The 20,472-nt window shown below is 43.9% G+C and overlaps 1 protein-coding gene across 8 annotated transcripts in view; it reads right to left on the minus strand.

Moving 5' to 3' along the window:
* The window catches only part of ADAMTSL2 (ADAMTS like 2), a 225,241-nt gene that overhangs the window by 98,053 nt on the left and 106,716 nt on the right, over positions 1-20,472 (minus strand). For all 8 annotated transcript variants that reach the window (XR_015051130.1, XR_015051131.1, XM_085854359.1 and 5 more), the window contains 4 exons: positions 16,446-16,518; positions 15,335-15,437; positions 13,708-13,853; positions 8,418-8,541 (listed from right to left, as the gene is read on the minus strand). Coding sequence is in view for 6 of the 8 variants with exons in the window: in XM_085854359.1 (XP_085710485.1) it covers positions 8,418-8,541; positions 13,708-13,853; positions 15,335-15,437; positions 16,446-16,518 (446 nt within the window). In the remaining 2 variants the exon portion in view is untranslated. The remainder of the gene's footprint in view (positions 1-8,417; positions 8,542-13,707; positions 13,854-15,334; positions 15,438-16,445; positions 16,519-20,472) is intronic.

Raw genomic sequence — 20,472 nt, forward strand, 5'->3', positions numbered from 1 at the left:
CGCTGTCACAACGGGAACCTAACGGGTTCACGGGTCGTCTACTATTAATAAAAGTGATCCTGATTACTTATTTTGTCAGCATTTTGGATATATATATATATATATATATATATATATATATATATATATATATATATATATATATATATATATATATATATATATATATATATATATATATATATATATATATATATATATATATATATATATATATATATATATATATACACACATGAGGTTCCGCGAGGAGGAGTGATGCAAGGGACACATCGGCCATTTTGTAGTTAATGCCATATAGCACTATTTTAACCCTTACCCTATCATCCGAGCCTATCATCATCATATCATTAAAAAATGTTGCTTTTACTTTAATCACTCCTCCTCGCGGGGCCTCATATATATATATATATATATATATATATATATATATATATATATATATATATATATATATATATATATATATATATATATATATATATCCATCCATCCAATGAGACCATCCTCTGGGCAGAGCGTTGGTGCTACCTAAGCAGTCTCCTTGGTTATTGGGCACAATCCTGGACAGGTCGCCACTCCGACACATATATATTGTTGTGGTTCTCACCGCGCCAGCATGCGGCTGACCGCTTTTAGCTAATTCTCGGCCGCACACGCCCACCGACGTAGCAACCCAGTCGCAGCTTTTTGGATCAACACCGAAATCCAGCTACGGGTGTGTTTTTAACCACACCATAAATCAGCCAACTCTTCTGTCCACGCGCGACAGGGTTGATCGCCAAATTGTTGATTTAGCTAAGTATTCGCGCAGACAGAAATGCTGGGAATTTACACCTTGATGAGACCCAGACACGAGCCGCTTTGAGCAGCTCGTGCTGTTTGCGATTGCCGAGCGGTTTATTATCGCCAAGCCCCGTCGGACTCGATTATCTAATCGGCTATTAAAAGCCAGCTATTATTCCGAACGCAATTACGGCAGCTCAATGGAGGAAGGGATGCAACGAGTAGGAGAATATTCAAACAATGACATTTATTTCACATGCATGCAGTCAATGAAGCAATGGGGTTAGGGACAAGGACACGAGCAAAAAGACCTACAGCCGTTGTCTATTTATTCTGTACATGCACTCAACCACAATTCTACTTAGCGGACAAGGCGCCACAGACTTCCATGCAAAAAAACCCAGAAAGAAAAAGAGAGGGAGAACAGGGCCCGTAGGCCTTTAATGTTCTGCGGAGCTGTGGAGACCAAAGGAGCTCCACGAGACCATGCAGGTTACCTGCCACCCTCGTGGTGATTCGCTAGGTGACCCTCGATGTCTCGTCGTCAACACGGCAGCTGGTGTATTGGCAGCTCGGTTGGTCCAGGCCCAGCCGTGCAGCCTGGTCGATCGGGCCTATCAGACGACGCCTCAGAGGAGCGAACGGGCCTTGCTCTTTTGGAGTTGATGCTCTCTTAAGAGCCTGCTCACTCCTCAGCGTTGCTCGGACCGTCCCGGGGCCTGATCACCTCGGACCATTATGTCACTGGCTGGCGACTTCTCTCTGGCTGCCTCCACAGACCCACAATTCGGCACGGCACTGCAGGCTTGGCTGGACTCCGAGCTCCACTCGAAATGTACTCAACCACAAATCCAGACTTCAACTGGACCACGAACCCAGACTGGACCACGAACCCAGACTCATACCCAACTGACTCCCGGGGCCTCAGCCCCGCCGGGGGGGGGGGGGGGGTTGTTTGTTCTTTCACCTATGACCCTTCACCCCCCTGCTGACTCCGCCCCTTTTGTTATTTTGATCCGATCTTGCAGTCAAACGCGGAGAAAAGCGGACATGGTAGAAATCACCGGTCCTCGCCCCAACGAGGGAGTCCCCGCGTCTGTCGGCGGAGATGCCGTTCGTTTGTGGAATGCCGTTTCTGGCGAAAAGATGGCGGCGTTTGTGGAGACGAAGGTGAGAAGACGTTGTTTAAAATAACGATAGAAAAGAATAAAACTACCTCAAAGATCACAGCCCGGCTCACGGATAAATCCCGTTAGACATCGGTGGGGAAATCTATTCTGGATACACACTTATCGACATAACTGATCTTCGGGGAACCTGAATGGTGTTCTGTGAATTTCCACAACTGTAACAATATATATATATATATACATATATATATATATATATATATATTGTTACTGGCCGGGGGTCAGCCGCCAACCGACCGCTCTGAACGGAGCCGCAAGTCGAGTCGGCCTGACCGATCGCCCGGAATATAGATCGCCGCCCGGATAACTCCGAACGACGGGTCCTTGTACAAGAACCGAAATACGCCAATCGGCAGATCACGTGGGGTAGGGTCGATTGCCAATCTTCAATGTACCTAAATACCCACGTGATCCAATTACCAGGGTATTCCACCCTCGACGGAACAAACCGCCGAGGCGAGCTTGTCCATGCGCGATTCCGAGCGGCGTAATCGCCGAGAACCGTCGGTCCAAATGTCCCCCTATTAGGGCAAACCAACGGCTTTCTAACTCCCAACACACGAAATGTTCAGTCAATGAGGGAATGGACACAACGAGCAGGTTTACATTCACACAAGGACATTTATTATAATGAAACACATATGCAATTAAAAAAGGCAAAACACGTGTGCAATTATACAAGCAACAAAAGCACGACAAAAGAACTACAACCGTCTACTTACTATGTACAGTCACTTACACTTAACAGCAGTTCCTACTTATTAGACGGGCCCACGGACACACGTACGTACGTGTACACACACACACACACACACACACACACACACGAAACGGTGGCTTTTAATCACGAGCTCCAGCTCGGAGGACAGGTGAGCTGAAACTCAGAGCTTGACTCGAACCTTTCCACCTCATGTGGTCTTCAACTTGTCCGGACCCGGGCTCCAGCGAGATCGAGCTGGATCCCAATCACCGTGAGCCGTGTTCCTTCCCGAGCTCCCGCGAATCCTCCCGCGCTTATCAACATGTGCCGGTGAGATGAGGCGCCGATCCTTCCTGTCGATGCGTCGCTTCCCCGAGGTACTAACTCCAAGAAGAGGCCGACGCGTCGCACCAAGCCGGGAAACAAAATGGAGAACGACAAGCTCCACGAACCAAGAGGAAGAGGAAGAAGAGGAAGAAGCCTCCACTCGCAGCTCGAGCCGAACAACCGGCTCAAGTTCCTTCCAAAACAAAGCAGCAGCCGAAGCTCACTGAGCCAGCCAAAGCAAAAAGCTTCCGAAGACCTCAAGCCAAGCAAGCCAAGCAGGACCCGATGGCTGAACGACTGCTCTCTCCGAAGCAAAAAAGCTTACTCCTCCCATGGGACTCAGCACACGAACTCTGCCCACGGGACTCAGAACGGGACTCCCACGAACTCAGCCCTACCACGGGACTCACACGGGACTCAGCCCACAAACTCAGCCCTACCACGGGACTCCCAGGAACTCAGCCCACGAACTCAGCCCTACCACGGGACTCTCTCAAACTCAGCCCTACCACGGGACTCCCCCAAACTCAGCCCACGAACTCAGCCCTACCACGGGACTCCCACACGAACAAAGAAAGGATCTCCCCTTTATCCTTCCCACCCCCTCCCCCGCACCTGGCGTGACTCATGTCCTCGTGATCCACCCCCCGCTCAACCACAGGTGGGAGGGAGTTGTTGACGTCATGGGACGGCAGGGTTCTTCTTCCTCTTCGTAGAAGAGGGGGACGGACGTCTCCATTGTTTGCTCCCTAACTATGAAATTGATCCGCAGTGCATCTAATCGATTTCAAAACATTTAAACAATGGAAGGTGAGCTATCTAGGAAACATGTACTTATCGACATAGCTGACTAAGGAAACCTGTATGTTGTGTGCAATTGAATTCCAAATTCGTAACATATGTGTGTGTATATATATATATATATATATATATATATATATATATATATATATATATATATATATATATATATATATATATATATATATATATATATATATATATATATATATATATATATGTTAAAATTATTTTAAAAATTACATTTAAGTATTGTTTCCATGGAATACTATATTACAATCTATGAAAGAGATAAGCCAACCAAATGATAAATACGTAATCAGTAAATGCATTCATTTGAAAATAATTTGTATTTTTCATTTAAAATGCCATGCTATTAAATAATTAAAAGGTATATACATTTTGAATTTCTGTGAGACCTTCTGGTGTAATTTTTTTCACAAGAGGGAGCCATGCTTTATTCATCTTAGGGCCTCACCAAGTCTAAATCCGTCACTGCCAACATCTCTCAAACTCCACAGCTGTGAGGCTTCCATTCTGAAGACCCACTCAAGGCCTTCCAGGAACTCAGTCCCTCGGCCGTTTGCACCATGGGTTTTCTCTGCCATGATGGTCCCACTTGCACTCACTTTCTTCCTCCTCCGGGTGTGTGTGTGTGAGTGTGAGTGAGTTTGATTTCTGTTGAGTATATTGCAGTAGTGTAATTAGCAGTGCTTTAAAGCTTTGGAAAGGCCCTCCATGGTAAATATTGTTACGGCTGTGGAAATTCGCACGACACCATGAAGGGCCCGGAGGTGAGATATCTCTAAGTACATGTGTAGATAGCCCCAAATCCGTTGTCTAGAGGGAATTTATGTGATTCATTCGGGCTGTGACGCTTTGAGTAAGGCGTTTTTCTGTTCTATCTTTATTTTGAACAAACCATGTCTCAACCGCCATCACACAACAACCACCAACCACAACGCCGCTTCACAACAACCACAACCACACCTGCCTCTCAACAACAACGCCATCCTCACCACTCCGCCAGCAACCGTCAACATCTCCACGAACACAAAAGGGGAACAACAACAACAACTCCCACCCCGATTTCCCTGGTAAACAAGAATGACGGTTGGAACTCAACTCCCACCCCGATTTCTCTGGTGAAATTTCCCCCCCCCCCCGCGTACCGCGAAGGGAGGGGCGGGGTGCCGGGGAAATAAAAGGGCGCATGGAGGCACCGCTGAAGAGGTCAGGTGAAGGTGGGTGGTGAGAGTGTCAGTGTCAGTCGGCGGTTCATGGTCTTCTGCCCGTTTGGGTCTTGGAGAAGCGGTCCGTAGAGCAACCCGCTCATTGGAGCTTGCAGTCGGTGGAGAGTCCGGATTCCGAATTGATTTTGAATGAATGTGTGTCAGTCCGGATTGCTTTCGAATGAATGTGTGTTGGCGCCGTCTGTAAAGTAGAACTGTATAAGTGTTGCCGTGTGTACGCGTATTCGGTTTAACTCTTGCTTTCGCTTTATATGTGCATTTTGATTATTGTGGCTGTATATATGTGCTTTCCGTGTGCCGCAGAATAAATGTGCATTGTGTTGAACTGTTTTCCCGTTTCGCTTCGTCTTTTCTTTATTGACCCTCCATCCTGCTTCACGTAAAGGGTTCGTAGTGGGCTTAATACGCCCGGTAATTAATCGGAACCGTCGAGGCCGACGATAACACCGCTCGGTTATCACTGTAGCTGTTAGTGTCCGGAGTCGGCCTGTGGCGTGGTACGATCGCCCGGTCGACCATCCGCGCAGGTACTTAGGTAGATCGAATTTGGCAAGCAACCCTATCCTGCGCGGGTGGGCAATTGGCATGGTCGTGGTGGGGTTAAACCCCCACCCGTGACTAGCTCCGGCATTGGTCCAAGAGGGTCATGACTGAATTGTCTGTCCGGTGGGCGACGTGCTGCGATTCGAGTCACGTGGCCGTCCACACGCCGGCGGGCGCGAATTCGCAGCAATATATTACTCCATATTGAAGATTAATCTGCTCGTCACATCATGGAATTTTGATGACAACTGAGTTTCAATACCTGCGACACACCTTTTTAAAATACATACTGGGTTGTATTGTCGACACATGAGCACTTGCATGTTGCAACGGTTCAGTTTTACTTTGGGTGTGTCATCCCAACATTTTTTTTTATGATGTACTGCAAGTTTAAGCTTGTGATGTTTAACAGCCAATCATGGACTCCCAAAGGCAAGACACAGTTGCCTCTGCATGGGCAGTCATGTCATGAACTTTGATCACTGGGTATATTTTCTGCCAGTTCTCTTTCAGGCAGCAATGTTCCCATGCACACCTCACCAAATGAGATTGGCCCGAGTGGTGTTCTCAACTGAATATGTACCTCATGCTCATGAAAATTGATTTCTCCATTTCTCCATCCAAGGTAAAAATGCCATTTAGTTCTGTTCTTGTGTATGGCAGCTTGGCTGTCAGGGTAGCTATCATTTCTTGGAAGTGCAGCTATGCTGCTGATGCTGTGCCCCTCTACCACTACACTGGTACTCATTTCAGCAACCTCAGAAGGATGACCGGCTGAGTCAACCCCACCTCGTGTTAATTCAGCAGCCAACGAGGCTCAAACTCAGGACCCTAAGATCCGAAACTAACCACCTTGACCACTAAGCCAACACCAGGCGTCAATGCCATTTAGTATAATAATTTCTCAATTATCTCTTCATGTTAAAGTATAATGATTTCTCCCATAATATCCTTGTTCAGAATGATATTGAATGAGAAATGAAGGTTGTGTTTCAGTTAAGCAAGTACAATATGTTGTGTACCCTTAACATTTCAAGCCAACAACACCGAGGCGATTCATGCTTGAGAATCGTGGTCCATGCACATCCATGTCTCTTCTTTGTTCCGATTTCCTTCCACCTGTGAAACTGCCACCCTGAGTTGTTCAGGTTATTTTTTTTTCCCATTATTATTCTTATTTTTTTTGCAATGACACTCTTCCCTCTCCAGTTTCAAGATATCGGTCCATACACATTGCCATCTCATGTCATCCTCCATTTCTTATCCATGATTATTTACTTCCCCCATGAGCCATAAAACACACACCTCATAATCATCCTTTCTTTCTCCTCATTCTCCTCAAATACTTTCTACCTGCTCGTTTGTTTCCTGTTGTTTCAACATGCCTCCACTGTCAGTAAGTTACCTTTCTATCATCCGTCACCTTGCTTTGCCAGAAACCTTGATTTTGGTTCAAAAAATTTATGATCGTAAAAAGTCAGTGATATTTGCAATGATTAAATAAATAAATGGGTAGGAAGGAGGAAGGTTTTAGCTCTTCTCTGTGCTAAATGGCAGATCATCTTCCGATAGCAAGTACGATGAGATGATATGGCTGTGACTGAGTTTATCAAAGCGATCCAATGGGTCAATGAGATTGTTTGTTGCCATTGAATTTCTATTCATTGAAAGTTGGTAGGTCACGATCTTGTCTCCAGAGCTTTGATTTTTCGCTCTGTATGACTCGTCCCAGGTCACTGGCGAGTGGTTATTATGCCAAATGTTTCCGACTTCATAGAAAACCTCCGGAAGATTTTGGGAGATGTTAAAATTCCCTACAGGTTTTTACGAAGATAATCTTAAATGTGATGCTTTCAACCATTGCTTCCTCAGAACATGATCGTACGCATTATTTTATGTGAAAGAAAGCTATTCCATGACACACGCCATTAATAGCCATTTCCTGATAACACTTTGTTACAATGAAATCAAACAAGACACATTTTCTACTCAAGTTTTCCCAGCTATAAACTGTCATCCTGGCACTTCGCAAGCAGGGTATTCATCAGTGTGTGTGTGTGTGTGTGTGTGTGTGTGTGTGTGTGTGTGTGTGTGTGTGTGTGTGTGTGTGTGTGTGTGTGTGTGTGTGTGTGTGTGCAATCCCTTGGATGAACGTTAAACTTGGTGTTCTATTTGCTGACATTAAGTTGGTGGATGTTAAAGATCCCATGGTGTCCTTTTCGAAGAGTAGGCGAGTTAGCGAAGACAACCTGAAAAAAATTTACAAATTCTGCTCTAACCTAAAGGGGGCACTGTATCAGTGGCACTTCAAGAAAATGATCCCACCTGCAGCCATGTGCTGCAAACAAACAACTAAATAAGAATAAAAATAAGAATAAGAAGTAGAAGAGGCCTTTGTTAGTGTTTACGACCTATGTTCACCTCGCAACAATGACTACTCCATAAGTACAACTGGTTCCATGCTCACTCACTCGTACTTTCATTTTACAAAGTCAATTTCTAAACAGATGTGATCGACACTAGCATTCACAAGCAAGATCGGTTCTTCGTTCGATACATGTACCGGAAATTACGGAACATTCAGTCATCTCTCCTCATGGAGTAAATATACCTTGGCGATTGGGGTCAGCTTCATTCCTTTGAGGATTACCCTCTATGGGTTTGTGTACAAGGTGGGTGTATTGCTATGCTCAAATGTCACGTCGCTATTGGGGAAAAATCAAATCACCTTTTACACTTGCCCTACCTGGAAATGTGTTTGCCCCAATTCTCATCCACCCACATTTTTCTCCTTCTCACCACTCGCAACACACTCACCAACGTTATTGCTTGCTTCACGGAAGTTTCCAGCAACGCGCATGCAGCTGGTACTGTCTCCAGAACACACGCCACACTTATCCAAGTGCTTGGCTGAGTACAGAATGCCATCGCAGCCTACAGGCTGAACACAACGCCCATCAGAAGAACTTATGAGTTCATGCAAATGAAGGGGCTTTGGTAATTTGTTCATGCATCTTAACATTTTCAAATTGAAGGCAGACATTTTCAAATTTAAACCATACATTTGCTGTAGTGCATGTGTTCAAGTAGATTGTCCAGTTATTAGTGTTCATGTATCCAGCTATTCACCCTTGAGTCAGTGGGTGATACATCTGTAACTCTTAAAAGCTATCTGAAGAAGAATTCCAAACTTGTTTGAGCAAAAACAATCTTCCAATCGTGTACAAAGATATGTCAAATGAATATTGTCCTATCTATCTAGAATGGAGCAGATATACATAAATATGGATATGCAGAATATACACAGAACAGATATACAGTATATGGCAGAAATAGTGCCACAGTTGGTGGTAGCTAGTATTACAAATTATCTTCCTTTTCCTTCTTCATAATGCAGGTGATTTTTTTTTATTTGAGACCCCTAAATAATTCCCATACACTAAAAACTATATCTGTTAGGAACCTAATATTTTGCAGGTTCTACCTACAATCATTGAGCCTATAATGGGGAACCAAAGATGCCACATTTTAACCTCGAGCCTACTGATCTAAAAACTCGATCTTTTTGCCAAACATCATAACCTTTCTCTGCCTTTTGGCACAACTTTGTCCATCAATTTACATTTGGGAGCCATTAAAAACAGTACATGAGAAAGAACATAAGGCTCGTAATGGGAGGTAATCGCTCATGCATGGGACACAAATGATGACTCATCTCAGCTTAAAAACCACGATTGCTTGAAATGAAATCACGATTGGTCAAATGAAATCCTGCCATAATGAAATCGGAACACAATAGGTTGCCCGCGATTCGTCGAAACCCGCGATATTTGAGGGTTTACTGTACAGCAAGATATTTTGCCCAATGCTGGCCCTTTAGGCCTGACCCCGGTGTGTGCTCCGGTTAGAATAGGTACGCCGTATCCCTGCGTGTTGTAAGAGGCGACTAAAAGGGTTGGCGTCAGGAAGGGCATCCGGCCATAAAAACATCGCCTCAAAAGGAAACCATGATGAGTACAACTGATGGGCAGGGTACAGCCCGAAGTACCCCGTGGGGGTCCTCACCCCCTCTCGTTAAAACTCAAGGTGGGGAACCCGATCTAAGCAAGGGAGGAAATGTTTCCATTTATGATGACAAATCGTCTGATGCCCCACATGGAGAACGGTTTCTGAGGTTTGGTACATGGAATGTAGGGACAATGACAGGGAGATCTGGAGAAGTGGTTGAAACATTGGTCAGAAGAAGAGTGGACATATGTTGTGTGCAGGAGACACGGTGGAAGGGAAGTGGTGTGAGAATGGTGAAGGGAAGGCAGGGGCAGAAGTACAAGTTGATGTGACAAGGGTGCCCGGAAGGCATGCATGGTGTTGGCGTCATGTTTTATGAGGAGTTTGTAGACAGTGTAGTGAGTGAAAGGTTGATGATGGTGAGAATCGTGATCGGAAAGCTCTTGGTGAACGTCATCTCGGGATATGCCCCGCAGGTCGGTCGAAGCGATGAAGAGAAGAACATGTTCTGGTGTGCGATGGAGAAGTTGATGGAAAATGTGAAAGATGATGAAATTGTGGTAGGAGGAGACTTGAATGGACATGTGGGAAGGAGTCCAGACGGTTTTGAGGGAGTCCATGGGGGTTATGGATATGGTGTGAGAAATGGAGAAGGTGAAAGGATCTTGGAGTTTGCTGATGGAGCTGATTTGTTGATTTGTAATACACAATTCTAGAAAGCAGATAATAAGCTTATTACCTACACGTCAGGTGGGTCGACGACAACCATTGACTACCTGATGGTGCGTCGGTGAGATAGGGGAAACCTCTGGGGCGCAAAGGTGATCCCAGGAGAGGAGACTTTCGCAGCACCACCTGGTTGTCTGTGATACAAGGGTGGAAGGTGTGAGGAGAATTTAGCGGGTGAAGTACCAACTGAGGATGAAGGTGTGGAGGTTGAAAGAGGCGACAGTGAAGGAAGCATTAAGAGAGAGGTTGAGTATGGTTGAGGATGATGTGGTTGAGCTTGAAAGTGGTTGGATGTCAATGAAAGATAGTCTATTGGGAGCCGTTGGTGAGGTATGTGGATGGACAAAAGGACCACCGAGGCACTCGGAAACATGGTGGTGGGATGATGAAGTTGGAAAGACGATTGAAGAGAAGAGGAAGAAGTTCAAGGAATGGCAAAAGGTGAAGGGTACGTTGGAAGAAGAGGCAGCACATGAAAGTTATAAAGAAGCCAAGAAGGCTGCAAAGAAAGAGGTTGCAAAGGCACAGGAGGCCCATAGGAAAATGTTCCGAGAACGCTTGGATTCGGAGGAGGGTAAGAGAGCGGTATTCAGGATTGCAAAGCAGATAGCGAGAGAGAGATTTGATGTGACGGGGGGGGGGGGGGTGAGTTGCTTGAAGGATGAATTGAGACAAATCGTTGTTGACTCAGATGGAATTAAAGGAAGATGGAAGAGATATATGGAAAGGCTGTTGAATGTACAAAATGAATGGGATAGCAACATAGAGAGTAACCCAGTTTTAGGACCAGCAGAGAAGATAACCGAGAAGGAAGATGAGGAAGCTATAAGAGCAATGAAGAGTAGAAAAGCAGGAGGGCCGACGGGAGTTGTGGGAGATCTGTTGAAGGCAGCAGGAAGTTGGGGTGTGAAGAGAATGACAGAGATCTGTAATCTGGTGGTGAAAGAAGGCCGCATTCCAGTGGATTGGGAACTGAGTACCCTCGTCCCTCTGTACAAGGGGAAAGGTGACCCTCTGGACTGTGGCTCCTATAGAGCAATAAAGTTATTGGAGCATGGAATGAAGGTATTGGAAAGGGTGTTGGAGAAGAGGATAAGGAAGAAGGTAAAGATTGACGAAATGCAGTTTAGATTTATGTCAGGAAGAGGAACAACAGATGCAATTTTATTGTAAGGCAGTTGCAGGAGAAGTACATGGAGAAGAGGAAGAAGTTGCTTTTGGGTTTGTTGATCTGGAGAAAGCATTCGATAGGGTTCCACGTGAAGTAATGACATGGGCATTGAGGAAGTTAGGAGTGGAGGAATGGTTGATCAGAGTAGTGATGGCCATGTACGAAGAGCACACACAGCTGTAAGGACGAAGGACGGGAACAGTGGTGAGTTTTAGGTGAGGGTAGGAGTGCACCAGGGGTCGGTACTAAGTCCACTTCTATTTGTAGTTGTGATGGAGGTGCTGGCTCGGAGGGTAAAGGAGGGTTTACCGTGGGAGCTGCTGTATGCAGATGATCTGGTGTTGGTTGCAGAGAGTATGGATGGACTGTAGGAGAAGATGAACAAGTGGAAGGAATGTATGGAGGCAAAAGGTTTGAAAGTGAATATCGGAAAGACGAAGGTGATGGCAAGTGGTAAAGCATGTGGTGAGGTGGAAAGGACTGGGAAGTGGCCGTGTGCTGTGGCAGGAAGGGTGTTGGAGTGAACTCCACTCAGTATACAATGTGTGCTGAATGGGTTCGTCGAAAATATAGTGGTGTGAGAGGGTCATTAACCGGTGTGGCAGCTACATCCACATGTAAGGTGTGCTTAGAGCGAGCTGCAGATGAAGGAATTGTTGAGTTGAATCTTGGAGATGGTGTGAAGCTGGAAGGGGTGAAAACATTTTGCTATCTTGGAGACATGCTGAATGGAGAAGGTGGATCAGACTCTTCGACGGTTGCTGGAGTGAGATGTGCATGGAAGAAGTTTCGGGAACTGAGTGGCGTGCTGACAAAGAGGGGAGTGTCGTTGAAGCTGAAGAGAAAGGTGTATGCTACTTGTGTGAGGAGTATGATGATTTATGGGAGTGAGACATGGGTAATGAATGTAGAGCAGCAACAAAGGCTGGGAAAGGTGGAAATGCGAATGGCTTGGTGGATGTGCAGAGTATGAGAGAGAGAAGAGAGGAGAGGAGAGGAGAGGAGAGGAGAGGAGAGGAGAGGAGAGGAGAGGAGAGGAGAGGAGAGGAGAGGAGAGGAGAGGAGAGGAGAGGAGAGGAGAGGAGAGGAGAGGGACAAATAACTTGCAGAAGATGATGGGAATAGAGTCTGTGATGGATATTGTGAAGAGAAACAGGTTGAGATGGTTGGGTCATGTGTTGAGGAAGGATGAAAGTGACTGGGTGAGAGGATTGTTGGAAATGAGTGTGGTCGGAAGTGGAGGACGAGGAAGACCGAGAAAAACTTGGCTAAATGTGGTGGAAGAAGAAATGTAGGCAAGGGGATTAACAAGGGGAGATGCAGAAAATACGATAAAGTGGAGAAGCTTGTCATGGGGCCCGCAAGGCTAACCCCCACTTTAGCGGGGAAAATGGCCTTTAAATGCTTGTGTGTGTGTGTGTGTGTGTGTGTGTGTGTGTGTGTGTGTGTGTGTGTGTGTGTGTGTGTGTGTGTGTGTGTGTGTGTGTGTGTGTGTTGGCCCTTTAGGCCTGAGTCGACGTAGTAGTGGTAGTCGTATTAGTAGTAGTAAGATATTTCAAAGTTGCAGATGGATTTTGACAAAACTTGGTGGATGAGCTGGGTAGATGACAAGAACAAGGCGATTACATTTTGTTTCAGGTCCCGATGCAGATCTGGCCTATCAGTGGGTTACAAATTGTAAACTGTTCAGCCTGGTGGAGGTATGCGTTCTACCGAGTGCTGTTCTGGTTATGATTGGTGTGTGATGGGACATGCATAAAGCATTCAGTTTAATGGCATAGGGTGTTCAGAAAAGGTCAAGGCAGATATGTTGCTTGTTCTTCCCATGAAAATCCAATATCAATGCAAGGATAATCTGTTACATAATCTGGTACCTAATCATGAGAACTTTCAAAGCCATGTTGGATGCTCAAGGAGTAACAGAAGAGAGGCATCATAATGTGTGTTACTGAGATGCTTCATATTGGCTGTACACAAAGTGTACCCAGAAACATGGAAGTAAATCAGTAACTCATCGGCAGATTGAGGATGAGGCATCAGTCGACCTCCTGCTTCGTGTCATGGTTGTACTGATGCAGTTTCGGCCCAAAAGCATAAACTACTTCCAACTCACATGTATATACTCGAGAAATGAAACCCCATCATAAGGTCGATTTTTGTTTCCACCTGTGAAGCTCTACAATGCAAGATCCCTCTTACCTCGCACCTGCCAGCGATGCAGACACCCTGTGTGCTGCGGTCCTTGCATGAAGTCCCATCACGTGCACGCACAGTCAGCTGTCGCTCCCCATCACTTGTTGTGCACTGCAGATCGCATGGCTTGTTGGAGATGTTAATGTAGTCATCTGCAGACCGTCCCAATGGCAGTACAGCAGGAGAAAACAATTGACAGGAAGATAGAGAATGTGTGGAAAACAAATGCATTGAGGACACATAGTCAGGGCTGTTGAAATGTTTCTTCACAGACTCGTACATAAAAAGATTGCTCAGTGATGCATGCACCACCTGAAAGTGGAAGTACAAATAAACGTGACTGACTACCAGATGCTTTGCTTTGTAAATGGCATATTCAAGATGCTCCGGCATATAAATTCAGCAAATGTAAAAGTTTAAAGAGCAGGTTTTGGGTCGCTGATGGCTTCGCGTGATTCGAAGGTTGTGATTCCGAAAACTTCGTGAACATTCGGAAACAGCGTGTGAACAATGGCGAGATGCGAATCAGAGAGTGATTTCGGCGGCGATGAAATTGAGTGTTTTCATTCCGATATTGCCGAGGACGAGTCGGAGGATGATGGGAATTTATACTATGGAGTTTCTGGCCCTGAGCCATATAAATTTGAGCCACTTGCAAGTGCCAGAAAACGGCCTATTTCGTGTACAAGTGGCAGGACTAGTTCACACTGACAGACTCCACCAGACATATTGGTTTGTAGATTTTCATTTTCTTGTTTGATGCATAAAATAATGTAAAGTTTGATTCGTCTGTGACTTGATATAATAATTTTAACCCTCCAGTCACTCAAGAGTCAGAAATAGAATGAATCAATAATGAACCCCAATACATGATGCACCGTAACCTTGGCGTTGAAGTCTTTCTGACAGCTGAGCTTGACCCCAGCGAAAGTGAACAGTTAGAACAAACCCCAAGACTGTTTGCCTCATGGAAAGTTAGAACAAACCCCAAGATTTCAAGAGACTGTTGTGGCATATAAATGCCAAAACATGTTTCGCCTCATTGGAAAATATTCTACCAAATTTAGAAAAAAAAGTGGACAATTTATCAATTTTTTTACAATTGAAATGAAATAGCCAAATTTTCTGATGCTGTTAAAAAAGTAATTTAATCAACAATAAGTTGATTTGTTGCGAATTTTTTTTCATGCTTGTGTTTTTCAGAAAGTTTATTTATGTTTTTCCATGTACTCTTTAAGAATACATTTCAAGGTTTTTCTCACTTAAACTCAACAATTGATTCTGTGACAGAGCAGTATCTGGAGAACTTGTCAACCAACAACTCATATTCACAGAGTGGTGATCAGATGTGTTTATGCCTTCTTAATCCTCGGCTGTGAAATGGTCACCACAAATGACAAGTCTATCCAAAGGGTCCTCTTTACCCGTTTTATTTGGGGGAAAATTCTCCCGTTTTGTTTGTACAAATCTTATCCACTGCCGGCGAATGTTTGATTCCTTTGGGAATCGGTGGGAGCGACATATAATCATATTGATAAATTTTCAGAACATGTTTGGTGACCTGCAACCTGCTCTTTAATTGCATGAGATAAATGCAATTAATTGAAACCACTCGGAATTAAATTTGCCTTACCTGGATAGAAAGGTATCCAGGTAAAGTACTTTCCATCATAAGCCTTCGAGTTGAACACAGAACATTGCTCCACACGGAAGCTCCGACTGTTTGGAGGGCAAGCCTGCTTGTGAGGAACACGTACAGATGTATTCAATCAGTAATTATTATCTCATGATATCATTTGAGATGTAATATACAATAACGTATGCACACACTCACCTGGGTGATGGCAGTGCAATATCATGCTTAGTATTACTTTAATACCACTCAACTTTTATCGCACTGTGTATAATGTGTGGGCATAAAAACTGTGACAAAAGTAATCATCACTTAACTGCAGGTTTGAACACTGTAGTATAATTTATTTAAAACTATCTTCTTGTGTTGAAAAATCTGGAACTAAAAGGATCCAAAGCGTGATATTTTGCAGACCTTATCGATTTCCCGCCAGCTCAAGCATTTTCCTGTTGCCAAGTGTCAACACGGCCACCAGGCTGCAGCTGCTTGCGTAAAAGCTTCTACTCGCTGAGGATTTACCCGCTGAACTTGATTCAGGAATTAGACCCTTGTGGAAATGGCCAACCAAAGGACGTCATCGCAAACAAATCAGTAACCCGAGTGGCAAGATGTCCGACTCATTCAAACCATGCAATTGCACTGGCCCGCCGTGTTCCAGTGGGTACTGAAGCTGTGGTAAGATGTGATGTGGTAAAACCACGAGTGGTAAGATGTTAGCCATGCAAAGACCACCAAGACTGATGGCCATTGGAAAATGTGAGATGAAAAACAAAGCAGATGTATCAAACACAAGCCAAATGGAAAGCAGATGACAAACCGTCTGTTCGTAAAACTGCCCTATACATGTGACATCGAGCCAGAAATCCTCCCACCCAGCAAACTGATGGGGCTTGATGCCAAAAAGTAAGGTCGTGACGATTAAAGCAGAATGCTACACTCAAACACTTCGATTAGTTGCACCATTTTAAAGCAAATCCCAATCTTTTCGAACTTGTCTGCTCTACACCAAATTAGTTTCAACCTGTGTACTGGGTCACAATCGTTTGGAACATATCAGGTAGCTGGGATGTTGAGGTGGCTACAGAAAGAGATGAGAAGCCAATGGAAGTACCTGTACGTTACAAAGCTGATGTCGACTTGATGAGCCAGTGCAGTGATTTTCTCCTCCTTGAGCGAGCAGGTGCCTGTGGGAAGATACATCGGCATTGCATCCCACATCACAAAACCTGTCAAATGTCCCCTCAAGCAAATATTTGTTTATATATTAAGAACAAAAGGATGTCAAATGCCCATTCAAGCAAGTAGATAATGTTTGTATATTATGAATACCCTTGTTGTTTGTTATATGACTAGCCATTAATAATAGGTTTGGCAGGCTATGCAAGAGATATGCAGACTCACCTCTGAGCTGTCTCTCCTGTGTTTGAATCATGACAACTATAAACTGTCATCCTGGTGTTTCGCAGGCAAGGCAAAGCATCAATGTGTGTGCCATCCAATGGATGGGCATAAAACTGGGCATCCCATCTGCTAGCAATAACTGGTGGACTTTAAAGACACCACTGTGTCCTTCGTGAAAAAGAGGCGAGTTATTACCGGCTCACTGAACAAATTCCAAAGTACTGCACCCTCAGCCGAGTATCCTGTGCATCAGAGTGACGACTTGTCCAGCATTCTAACCATAGCCAAACTGCTTCGGCAAAAATGAAGCTTTGTATAGGGCAGGTTCATCATCATCACAATAAAAATAATAACTAGAACTGCACTTTAAAACTGCTGGCAGTGATGACTGGGTACCAATATATCGTGCTTTGATACAACCCCACTTTGATGCAACTCTGCTTCGATACAACCCCGCTTTGAAACAATATGGAATTGACGAGTTATGGACCAAGTAACATGGCGAATTTAATGTGTATATTATGTATGCTGTTGACCCTTTTTCCTGGGGACATCATCAGTATGAAATGAATTTGTATCAAAATAATCTAAACACAAAGTAATAAATGTTCGCAACATTGGTCCACACTCTGCAGGATAAATCAGGACTCCTCCGAGCCATACGACGCCCCACATGTCTCTACGATGCAGAATTGATGGGTTATGACCAAGTGACATGCCACATTCAATCAATTTATTACACACACACAGTTAAACCTTTTTCCTGAGGACATTGTAGGTATCAATTGAATTCGTATTTAAATAACCTGAACACAAAGTAATAAATATTCACACCATGGATCGACTGAGTAAACTGGGATTCCCCCGAGTCCAATGAGGCCCCACACTTCTCTCCATGACTTGAAATTGACAAATTATGGACCTAGTAACAGGCCGCGTTCAATCGATTTATTACATAGACAGTTGACCCTTTTTCCTAGGATCATTTTCAGTTTCAATTGAATTGCTACTGCTCTACCCTCAAGCCCATCCAGACGCAGCCAAGGGAGCCTTATTAAAAAAAAAACTCACATTCAAACAATTAAATAATTCTGGCTGCAACACCATTTGTCTGATCCGGTAGAAATTTAAAACATACATTCTTCATGTCTAGTAGATCATAATTGTGAAGTTGCACTTGGATTGATGAAGCAGTTCAAGAGAAAGATTTTTAGTCCAATCCAACATTGCCTCCAAACCACGTGACTTCAGATGTCATCATTTTCAGACAATATGCAGCCTTGGTGTGAGATATTTGTGAAGTTTCATTTTAATTGATGAAGCAGTTCAAGAGAAATAATTTTTTTAAAGATTTTTGTTCAATCCAAAATGTCTGCCAGACCATGTGACCTATCACTAATTTATGACCTCTCTGGTACCCCCTAAGGCTTGGGGAACATATGTGTGAAGTTTCACCATAATCTGTCAAATGGTTCTGGAGTAGCAAATTTTTAAAGTTTTAGTTTTCAAAAAATCACAACAGCCAGACTTTGTGACCTATGATGTTAACATTTGCAACCTATATTCCTCAAGACCAGTCGATAATGTGTGGGGAGTTTCAGATTGATCTGGTGAGCCATTCTGGTGAAGGTTTGTTTCAAGCTTTTTATGTTAAATCCAATATGGCTGCCAAACCGCTTGACCGATGATGTCATAAGTTTTTTTCCCCTCAAACGTTTTTTTGTGAGACAACAAAAACATAACTTTCATATTGATCAGATAAAGTGTTCGACGTTTGCATTCATGATGTCATAATGAAGGCACCTATGAAATCGTAACAAATCACATTTATTCCACATAAGAAGTACTTGGCAAGTTCCAAGTTTCAATAATTTCCATGGAGCCGTTTCAGAGATACAAAGGTCCAAAGTTTTTCCTTTTCTCCAACATGGATGCCACACCACATGACCTATGAGATCACAATTATCATTCAAACATCCCACATGAGTAGTTGCTCCGATGGTGAAAATTCCGTGTCACTCCAACAAGCTGTTGCAGAGAAAATTAATTTAAAAGGGAATTAACCCCAAAATTTGTGGTGGAAGTAGAAAAAGAATCATAATAAAGAAACGGAAGAAAAACAATGTTACAAGCCTGAAAGGCTTGGGACCTGAACAATAATCTACATTTAATGGAGCAATCAACATAAAATGAAGCAATCTACACATTGTGATTACATATGTATGAGTATAAAAGCCCTCAAAGCTGACGAGTTGGAATAATTTTATCCGAAATGTTCAAAGATACTTGTTCGATATGTTTCATAGCAAGAAGCGTTATTTTAAAACACTACATGTACAAATATGACCTTATTTCCTTTATCTTCTAGGACGTTTCATTTGGACGGTACAGCCTCATGAGCATGCAAAAGTCTGAAGCCTCAGTATAAGGTGTGCTTATATCTCTATTATAATACCAAGCTTGCACACTAAAAACTCGGCTCGCCGTCACACGATCCCAATGAAATTGCTTTGGCACTTAGCGGACATGCCGACAATGTTTGGGAAGTCTTGGCGTCCATAGTACCACTTGCATTTTGCACAATGCGTATTTTTGTCATTCCCCGTTTACGGTCTGTCGTCTGCTACCAGCTATGTTGTACTGCTATCCCATGCATGTGCACGGGTATCGCTAGTCTTCTTTGTTTATTAGGCATCCTACGTATATAAATGACACTCGTTTTACTCTGTGCGGGTTGCACATAATGTGGAGCGAATTTCACCTCCCTGCACCTTGTACTTATTGTTATTTTAAATAACGTTTCTGTGCACTGCTGTTGATGCCCAGATGCAAGTCACCATCTACATTTGCAATATAAGAGACGTAATTACTCTTTTATGAAAAATAGGACCGCCTGTCCTGAAGCTCACTTGGACCAGGAGCAACACTCACTCAAACACCCTGCATCCCACAGACCCTGAATTTTTTTTTAATGCTGTGAACAAACTTTGGTACATCATGAGCGATGAAGGTCGTGGTCAAGTTTCATTGAAACTGTTTGTAGTTCGGAGAAGAGAGCAAATACATATTTTAGCGGGTCAAAACCCTCGCCTTTCATGAGCGAAGATTTTTATGCAGTCGATACACTTTGGTACATCATGGGTGATGAAGGTTGTGGTCAAGTTTCATCAAAATTGTATGTGTAGTTTCGGAGAGGAGAACAAATACCTATTTTTGGAGGGGGATCAAACCCTCTCCCGTAGACTCCCTTCATAAGCGTAGATTTTGAAGCAGTCAATATGCTTTGGTACAACACATGTGTTGAAGGTTGTGGTCAAGTTTCGTCGAAAGTGTGTGTGTAGTTTCGAAGAAGAGAGCAAATACCTATTTTGGGGGGTCAAACCACCCCCTTCCACCCGTAGACCCCTTCAACGAGTGCAGATTTTGATGCAGTTAATATTCTTTGGTACATCACTGGTGATGAAGGTTATGGTCAGGTTTCATCAATAATGTGTGTAGTTTTGGAGAAGAAAGCAAAAACCTATTTTGGGGAATTCAACCCCCCTCCCCACACTGACCCCTTAATGAGTGCAGATCTTGATGCAGTCGATAAACTATGGTGTATTATGGGTGACAAAAGTTGAGGTCAAGTTTCATCGAAATTGTGTGTAGTTTTAGAGAAGAGAGCAAATACCTATTTTGGGGGGGGGTGGGGAGGCTGGGGTTAACCCCATCCCCCACCCCCACCATAGACTCCC

This window comes from Eptatretus burgeri, chromosome 14, assembly GCF_056783735.1.
Source record: "Eptatretus burgeri isolate ZD-2024b chromosome 14, Ebu_testis_v1, whole genome shotgun sequence".
In the NCBI taxonomy this organism is placed as follows: Eukaryota; Metazoa; Chordata; class Myxini; order Myxiniformes; family Myxinidae; genus Eptatretus; species Eptatretus burgeri.